This window comes from Ostrea edulis, chromosome 6, assembly GCF_947568905.1.
Source record: "Ostrea edulis chromosome 6, xbOstEdul1.1, whole genome shotgun sequence".
NCBI classification, from domain to species: domain Eukaryota; kingdom Metazoa; phylum Mollusca; class Bivalvia; order Ostreida; family Ostreidae; genus Ostrea; species Ostrea edulis.
In genome coordinates, this window is record NC_079169.1 from 45,559,549 (window position 1) to 45,569,802 (window position 10,254).

The 10,254-nt window shown below is 37.0% G+C and overlaps 1 protein-coding gene across 4 annotated transcripts in view; it reads right to left on the reverse strand.

Annotated features, from left to right (window-relative positions):
• Positions 1-6,813: 6,813 nt before the first annotated feature.
• The window catches only part of LOC125648235 (uncharacterized), a 27,141-nt gene continuing 23,700 nt past the window's right edge, over positions 6,814-10,254 (reverse strand). For all 4 annotated transcript variants that reach the window (XM_048875206.2, XM_048875208.2, XM_048875204.2 and 1 more), the window contains one exon: positions 6,814-9,403. In XM_048875206.2, the coding sequence (XP_048731163.2) occupies positions 7,200-9,395 (2,196 nt within the window). In that variant the 5' untranslated portion in view covers positions 9,396-9,403 and the 3' untranslated portion in view covers positions 6,814-7,199. The remainder of the gene's footprint in view (positions 9,404-10,254) is intronic.

Sequence of the window (10,254 nt, forward strand, 5' to 3'; positions counted from 1 at the left end):
ACTAAAGAAAGTGATACAGTACATCAACAAGGATGAGATTCGGTTAAACTTAACATTGGTCACCTGTAGATTTTTCACTCCATGCTATAAGAGAGCTCTCTTTATTACATGTTCCTCCTGTTCTGAGTTTTATTCATCTATCAGTGCACACTCAATGGACCAGATCGGGATTCGAACCCAGGCCTCCTGAATCCGTAGTCAGATGATCTACCAACTGAACTCTCTGGCCACCGGCGATCGAACTCGGCTGACTGCTATATTCCTCCTTCCTTAATTGTCTTTACACTTGAAGACATAAACCCATATTCTTTTTGCCCTTGGCAGGATTTTTACCTGCAAGTCCAGGGGTGGTCAACAGCACTAAATGTTAAAGGAAGGAGAAAATGCAACGGACAAGATCGGGATTCCAACCCGGGTGCCCTTAATTTCTTGTCAGGTGCTCTACCAACTGAGCTACCTGGCCAACTTATCTATAACTTTAATTCATGGGGGCATTGACTGTCTTTTTTATTATCATGATAATGAGTGCATGTCATATCTCATATTTCTTTCTGTAAATAAAAGTCTTTGTTAAAAACATTTTGTTAACAGAAAATGGAAATTAAAGACATACCAATTGCAGGTAGCCTGTAATTATGCATTATGTACTACTAGCTTTCCTATCACAGATATGTTACCTGTTGTGAAGGAGAAACTTCAAACGTATTGTGTCATAAAATATGCAAAAAGTGGTGTGAATCAAATGTGAATTCTAACTAAAAAAAAAAAAAAAAACTTCCATAGAGTTTTAAGTAAATCACAAAATTTTCTAAAAATCAACAGCATCGAAACGTATGACTTTTCAACACTCTACACTACCATGCGTCACGATAGATTATAGATTATTCTTTCTGACTTCATAGACAGCTGCTTATTCAATAAAATGGAATATGGAAATACATATAGTCTTTGGTGATCAGATCTTCCAAGTCCGTTGGAATTCTTATGGTCACGAATTATGCTCTTTTATTAGCCGACTTTTTAAATATTCTTCCGAGGAATAATTTACATTGTATTCAAAAGCTTTTATATGAGAAGAAATTTTTTTCTTATTTGAATAATTTACTGAACATAGATATTAACGGCAAACTCATAACTAAACTTTATGACAAACGGGATGACTTCAGCTTCTCCTGCGTCAACTTCCCATATTTCTGTAGCAATATTTCTTTTTCACCTGAATATGGTGTTTATACCTCTCAACCTATTCGATACACAATAGGATCTTCTGCGGATGATCAGTGTTTAAATCGCGATAGGCCAATGACAAACAAGTTGATGTGCAGGCGTTTTCAGTCTTGTTCAAAGTCAGAATTTCGCAAATTCAATGGTTGTTATAACGATCTACTTTACATATAAAACCTGTCATTAGGTCCACTGCTGTCTGAAGTGTATGGATTGCTCTGGTTATCTGATCAAGACATCGAGCTCATGGTGGATGTGACCGGCCGACAGGGGATGCTTACTCATCATAGGCACCTGCTCCTACCTTTGGTGTGTCCAGCGGTTTCTACTCTATTCTTAATTTTGTATTCTTTATAGGAATCATGAGATTGATCATTGTTGGTATATTCATTTTTTCAGAAAACTTTTTTCCCGTGGGGATCCGGGTTAGAATAGGTCCTCAATACCTCTTGCTTGTTGTAAGAGGCGACGAAATGGGGCGGTCCTTCAGATAAGACCGCAAAAACCGAGGCCCCGTGTCACAGCAGGTGTGACACGATAAAGATCCCTCCCTGCTTAAAGGCCGTAAGAAAATGTAAAATAGAAAAATATACAATACAAATAAAAACTTCTAGAATACAGATTGGAAATCATATGAATACAAATCAAAAAATATATCAAACACAAATTGATAATTACAGAATACAAATAAAAATTGTACAAAATAAATGACGATATATAGAAGATACAATTAAAAAATTACATACTACAAATAGAAAATTATGTAATACAAATGGAATAATATGCCATACATTGTGAATTTTTACTGTCATCCAACTTTATATTTTTCATTTACTCAGCCTCCCTCACGAACAGTGTGTTGATATTTTAGTGATGTCACTGAAATATCACAGTGATACCCGTCATCAACTTTTCCGGAATATCAACATTCCATTAGATATCAATGGATTCTTCTTGTAAGCAAATCTAGGATATGTTAAGGTTAATTACGTCAGACGTTTTGTAAATGGAAGACGAAAGAGGAATCCCACGGAAGTACAATACTAATGAACCACTCCATTCCAAGGGAATGGTGGGGTTTTGAAGTTTCTAAGACTATCATGAAATAGTTTAGTGTGGGGAATTTAGTTTAGGACAGGAAATACAACATAGGTTATCCCTAGCAATAGATTTATACATACATATAGTACTGGGTACTTACGATCCTCAGAGGTACAAGGGAAGATTGAAATATTTATCGAGTACTGGATAGATCCATTCTGCGTACTAAATACACTTGATTCTGACCATCACTGCAATGCATCTTTGTGTAAACTGTCTGATATGAAAAAGTGAAGATAACGAACAGTGATAAGTATCCCAACTTCTATAAAGAATACAAAATTAGGAGTAGACCCCTGGACATACCAGGGGAGGAGTAAGCTCCATAGACTGTTAGTCCGTCAAATTGATCATTCTCTCACCAGAGGATGCCATATCAGCATATGTATAAAACGGCAATGAAGGAAGTTTGACTAATACTCTGGGAAATAACGTGAATTTAGTGGGACTTCTTCCAAATGCACAAAGACGTAAATGTAGTCATGGACATCGTTCATCAAGTATACACGATGTCACACTTAACTGATTCACTTTAAATTTACCTTACGTCAACAAACAATTAGGTCCACATCATATTCGCACATTTTTTCTCTGTTCCATTGAGAATGTTGAATGTACTATTTGAAGAAGCAAATGCTCATCCTTACTTGGATTCATCAACACCGTATTGTAGACTGAATTCTATGATTATCGATGTTGCCCATTACAGAATATTTAAACAACCGCGGGGTTATCGATGATAATCCTTCCGAATCATATCGTCAGTTAATTAAACTGAAATTTACGAACAAAGGAATAGATAGCGTCAATATAAACAATATTCTTCGTCAAAAAAAAGGTTCAGTCCTGTATTCCAGCATATTTCAAGTTCAAGTCTACCCCCTGTGTTTCTTACAAATACATGTATACTTCTACTTTTGCACACAAACTTTTTAATTGAAAACTTTGCAGTGCCTAGATGTATGCTTAAGCCACCTACGTGTTCTTGTGTTTGTCTTCTTTCAACTATAATCAAGCTGGACATTACTGATGATGTTGATATGGTTGAAAATGAGGACCTGAAATCACTTCTTTAAAAGGTAATAAATTCAGAGAACCCTGGTATTTCAATTGGCGATAGGATTTCATCTCTATTATGAATTCTTTCAAAGATTATGTCTGAAGATGGGATAAATATGAAAAATAAGAACTTGATATCTTGTCAGAATGGATAAAAAGTATAAGAGGAATATCAAAATCGCGTATTAGACAGGTCAACACAAAAGTGCGTACCATCTATCCTTCGGTATTTGGTAAACCAGAAGTAATAAAAGAATTAGATCGGTTACATGAGGAATATGTTTGGTTATGTGCAGCTGACAAAGTTTGTAATGACATTGTTTTTGTTTGTAAGTCTCATTATTACATCTTTATTTTAAACAAACTCGGCATTGATTCCACTAATTAAGCTGTCACATACTTCATGTTCTGTTTGTGTTTCATGCTAACGAAACTACTATAATACAAAATAGAGAGTTGGGCAAACACGAACCCCTTGATACACCAGAGGTGGGATCAGGTGCCTAGGAGGAGTAAGCATCCACTGTCGACAGGTCACACCCGTCGTGAGCCCTATGATAAATCAATAATAATAATAAATTATGTATAAACCTCAATGACGATCAATTAATTGACAAAAATATTTATAAAGACATAACAATGCAAATCAAATGTGTTATGATGACAAATAAAAGGCGTTAGATCTATAACGCAAAGGAAAGGCATAATAACGCAAATGAAATAACGCGAAACAAAAGCTTGATATCGCGAATAAAAGGCTTAATATACCTAAAGCGATAGAAAGACGTAATGATGAGTACTAACGCGATAGAAAGACGTAATGATGAGTACTAACGCGATAGAAAGACGTAATGATGAGTACTAACGCGATAGAAAGACGTAATGATGAGTACTAACGCGATAGAAAGACGTAATGGTGAGTACTAAGGTGTATAAAAAGATGGATATTGTGTTTTGTAACTTTCTTTATTGCTACCTCATTTTTACTTGATGTGTACTCATTATATAATTAGTAACATTGAAAATTTTCACCTTTTTCACCTTTTAACCGAGGCACAACCTGTTTATAAAGTTATGACGTCAGTAAACTCAAGGTGCTTACCTGAAATCACACCAATGATGCCTGTATTTTGTATTTCCAAGGAATATGCAACGGAAATTTTTATATTTGTATCACTGTTTTCTTCCATGATATTCAAATTTAGAAATCATGCAATGCAAATGTATTTACGACCGTTCTCTTTAACGATAATTTATCTACATGCAGAAAATAATGTATGACATGACTGCATTCAGTAGTCTGAACCTTTCACTTCAGCGAAGTTTGCCACGTTCGGGTACTTTTCAAAATATACAAGCAATTTCTTTTTCGTGGCTCTGCTCTGGCCCGCTAATCGCAGATATTTTTATTTTTACTACACTACCTACCAATACATGTATATGCCGATTAGATATATCCCTGTGAACTCGAAATAAAGGAAACCACGGAATCGTCCACTTATGCTTCATACTTAGATACTTTATTGGAAATAGATATTAACGGCAAAGTAACAACAAACGGGATTATTTCAGCTTCTTCAACGTAAACTTCCCATATTTATGAAGCAATATATATAAACCATTATCATCATCTGCATATATAGTGTTTGTATCTCTCAACTGATTCGACACGCAAGAGCTTGTTCTGCACATAGTCAGATTTTAAATCAAGGCAGGCTACTTACGAACAAGTTGATGGTGCAGGGGTTTCAACAGTCTCGTTTAAAGTCAGCATTTCGCAAATTCTATGGTCGTTATAACAATCTAGTTCGTCAATACAATCTATCATTGGGTCAAATGCTGTCTGACGTGTTTCATACCGATTGTTAGACCGTCCTTGGCACACTGATTTTGACTGCGGATAACTCCGTTTACCTGATCAGCATATAGGGCTCACGGCGGGTGTGACCGGTCGACAGGGGATGCTTACTCCTCCTAGGCATCTGATCCCACCTCTGGTGTGTCCAGTGATCCGTATTTGCCCAGCTCTCTATTTTGTATTGCTTATAGGAGTTATGATATTGATCACTGTTCGTTATCTTCACCTTTCATTCATAAGATTAAGACCTCTCACCATCATAACCATGCATTACGTTTTTCTTACACTGTAGCTCAATAACAAGCGTTGTGGGCTCAGTTTTTCTTTCCAATTTCCTAATTATCCTTGAATGTAGAAATCAAAAATACACTTCCCAAAAATATTGACATCATTCCAATTCTTAAGTGCGAACCTCTTTAATATATCTTTACTATATGGCCATATTGGCCCCACCCTAGAGATTGAACCTCTGCCCAACGGGCCATGAATTTTACAATTTTGGTAAAAGACGTCATGGATATCATAACCATGCATTTGGTTTTAATAGAGAAGATTTTAGAAAATGTTGCCTTATTTTGCAGTTTTAGTCCCACACATGAGGCCCTGGGGGAGCTAAGATAATAAATTTCACAATTTACATTCCTCGTATCGTAAAGAAGTTTCACATAAACAATGTTCAATCGACCTTTTAATTTTCGAAAAGAAATAAAAATGTAAAATTGTTAACTGGTGAAGACCAACGACAGTTCATGTAGATCATATGAGCGACTCAGGTGACCTAAAAATCTGTAATTAAATTTTTTAAACTTCACTTCTTAAAACATTTCTTTGGTAAAAAGCCGAATCCTAAAATATCCCAGACGTTACATCAGTTATCTACCTAGGTCTGATTAGGGGTGTAAGGGAATTTACTCAAGGTGGATTTTCAATGCACCCTTAGACCCAGCCCTTACATCCCTATTTATCTAATCTCGTAAAGCTGAATACAGGTCTATTTAGCGCCCTGACCACCAACTAACCGGTAGAGATATATATCGACTTTTTTGTACCGGAAGCCGTTAGAAGCCACACCCTAGAACGCTACTGGTTCACCTGTCGCCCATGTTCTAGTTTGTGTGCGTATCTAGTGCAATGTCGATCAGTCTCATAGAGACCAACAGAAGTCTGTTGAGTGTCTTTCTCCGTCTGGGCCCTTCAGTAGGTTTTGTGTGCCAAATCTCCACAAACTGGCCTTATTGAGCAAAGAATGGTAGAACCAATTTTGTGTTTATCTACCTGCCAATATCTGAACACAAGTTTAATAAAGTCATAAAGCATAGGGAATCTGCCAAGGTCTGGTAGAAAGGTGTGTGCCTTTTTTCTTTATCCCAAGAATCAGTTTGCAGAATTGAGTGTTGCTTTTCTGCAGAAAGCGTTGAGTTATGTTGTGCTTATGAAATATTTTTTCAGATGCACATGTAACCTCTGAACGCCGCACTGTGTTGATACTATGGCAGCCCTACTTTTGACACCGCGAAGCTGACCCAAGAACACCTGATCCCACCCACCAACACATAATATTAAGAGATCACTGCAGAAATGAAGATTTAATTTAAATATCTATGATTACGATGAAATCAAATTTAAAAAAAAAACCAGCAATAAAATATCACGTTAAGGTTAAAAATCCAACGGTTACTCTTTGCATTTTAATTTGTATGATCAAGTTTCTGCATCCAAATGTTTCTACATCAGAATCCAAGCCACTGTAAATGAGTTTAGAATAACTATATACTGATAATAACTTCTATGAATATTGGTCCCTGTAAATATCCCATTACAGTAATCACTAGCAATTCGTGAATGGAAAGTTTGCACAATGGGCCGATCTACGCCAATAAAAGATATGCATTATTTTCACATGGGTTAATACGGGTCACTGTGACGTCACATGGGACATTCTAAATGCCCATGTGTCTTATTTCTCAGATGTAACCTTCCTGGATTCAAATTCATTCTGAACTTTTGACCATCCAAAGAATGCCTGCAGCACCTTCACAACGACAAGTTTTGCAGAACTGGCAAAATTGTCGTGGTTTTCGAAAACAAAATCAACCATGTCTTCAAGCGTAAACTTGACAAATGTCAACGTCTGATGCTCAAATTTATCTTTAGGACCGCTAGAAAACCGATCTTTTAGATTATCTGCACTTATGCGATGTTCGGGTTTAATTCTTTCGTCCGTAAGATCAACGAATCCACACAATCCCCATTCGTGTGTATCGGTTTTCAGATAGATCGTAGTCAAACAAATAGCTTTCGCATCTGAATCATCCAGTTCGAGTCCAAGTTCTTCTTTTAGACCTCGAATTGCCGTGTTGACTAGATTTACTCTTCTTGAATTATTTTCATCTTCAATGTCTGGAGTTGATGCGCTTTCCACGGCCCCACAAGTGAAGGCTCCCGGAGCAGACATTCCTGCACGTTTTGCCCGTTGGGGAAATACAAAGTACTGGGGCATCCCTGGGCCTTCATTCGTCAGAATGGCTACATGCAATCCAAATGTATTGCTGAAAAACGGATTAACATCTGCTTTATTTGGTATGGAATCTTGCTTCTGCTGATAACTCAGGCTCATCCAGATTTTTCGCATGGCTCTGTGATGAATGTATTCTGACTGTCTAAAATTCATTTCCACTCTTTGACACTCGTCTTCACCGGGACGAGCAAAGGCTAAACGTTTTAAAGCCACTGTAGGATTGTTATCGATGATTTTTGCTTTAGCTTGCTTATTGAATTCTTGATAATTGGCGGTGTACTCCTCCTCTTTATCCCAGTTTTCATACCTTTCACGACAAGGCTTGGAATCCACTTGAATGGGACATTTCAAGTCTTCGTGCTGGTATCCAGATGGTCGCATTTTAGATTCAAGAAATCCAATTTGACTAGCATCTTCGTCTGTGCAAGAATCGGCTACAAATATATCAGTCTTTTCCATGAACCCGCAAGAAAATAGCTCCCCTTCATCTGCTTCTGAAAGATAAGGATTTTCGCCCCTGTAATATTTTTGGATCACTTCCTCAGCTTCCGGTCTTTCTTTGGGTATTCCAAGTGTGCATTCTTTAATCGATTTACCGACAATGTCGTTTGGATTGGTAATGTAATCCGTGGGGACGGACGATGTGGGTAGATCTATTTCATCCTGTAAGCTAGAGGAAGAAAGTTCTGCCAACGGTTTTAGACCAGATATTGTGAAGAGCATGATAAGACCAAAACAGTACACATCACCCTTCTTGTAGTCGCTAATGGTATGACTTTTACTACTTTCTGAGGAAGAGCGGAACTCGGGTGGTCCCCATCTTATGTTCAGGTCGAATCCACTTACCTGAGACATTGTCATGCTGCTAGACATCACTGAACCATACCTAGTTTGCTGATTATCTATCTGATCATTCTGCCATGCCAAACCGAAATCTGCAATTTTGATGATGAATTTGTTCACATATCCTTGGATCAAGATGTTGTCTGGTTTCATGTCTCTGTGTACGATGCCTTCCGAATGTAAGTAGCTCAGCGCGCTGGCAATCTGCTTCCCGACATCCCAAGCCTTTCCAAGCGATATTCCCTGTCTTTCGTGACTCTCTTGCTGAACAATGTATCGGTACAGGTTTGTTGGAATGTATTCCATAACAAAATACATACATGGTGTCTGAGCTAAATCGTTGATTTCGTCATCTTCATCAACTCCAAAAATACGTTTTAATTCCTCCTTTGAATCTATGTACCCCATTCCTCGATATGCTATGATATTTTCATGGCTGAGATATCGAAGAAGCTTGGATTCGCGAACTTGGTCTTTCGCTTGTTCTTTCAAAATCTTTATCGCTACATTGGAGGTCCCTTTCCAGGTCGTTTTAAAAACACTCCCAAAATTCCCAGCGCCAATCTTTCTCCACGGAACATCTAGGTCTTTAAGATCTAGTGTGGATATGGTATCATGATGTGACGACACAGACGAAAGATCCTTTACTTCCTCCTTAATCGTCTGCAAAATCTCCAAGGACCGCTTCAGCTTTGGAATGTTTGCGCCATGTTCCGTATACAATGACTTTAATATGCTGAGTAGCTCGTCTATGTCTCGATTAACATTGGTATTTCTGTACTCTCCATCCATTTTCTCTCCTGAAATGTGTATAATAGATCTATGTATTTATCTAAAACGCTCAGTAAATGACAGTTGTATGTAATAGATCTATGTATTTATCTAAAACGCTCAATAAATGGCAGGTGTATATAATAGATCTCTGTATTTATCTAAAACACTCAATAAATGGCAGGTGTATATAATAGATCTCTGTATTTATCTAAAACACTCAATAAATGGCAGGTGTATATAATAGATCTCTGTATTTATCTAAAACGCTCAATAAATGACAGTTGTATATAATAAATCTACATGTATGTATTTATCTAAAACGCTCAGTAGATGACAGTTGTGAGACTTTTGCGATGTGTTTCCTTGGACAATCGCTGTAAATTATTTTTCAATAGAATGATCTTAGCATTTATATACAGATCTCTGTTGTTAATGTACCAAAACAGGCGTACACATTATAATATACGTGTCATCTCATCAATTTACACACGTTTAGTTAAATTGTTGTTATTGTATATCATTGAATTGAATATGGTATTTTAATATCCGGATTTATTTCCGTGAATGTCGGGTCAAATTCAACCTGACTGATTATAATCAAGTCTTAGATCCGAGCGTTCTAGAAGAGATTTAACTAGAAATAACAAGGACTGATAAACCTTTAATATTTTCAATTTTTGGGCCTACAACTACAGTCAGGGAACTATTAATTCGGTTCGGCTGGACATCGAGGCTTCAGTCCAAATATAAACATCCAGTCGAGATTACGGGATTTGTACATGATTAAATCAATGAAATCAAATAATCTTTATTCAAAATCGGACATGGTATAATAATACAAATAGGCTCAGCATCAATATGTACATCATAACATTAT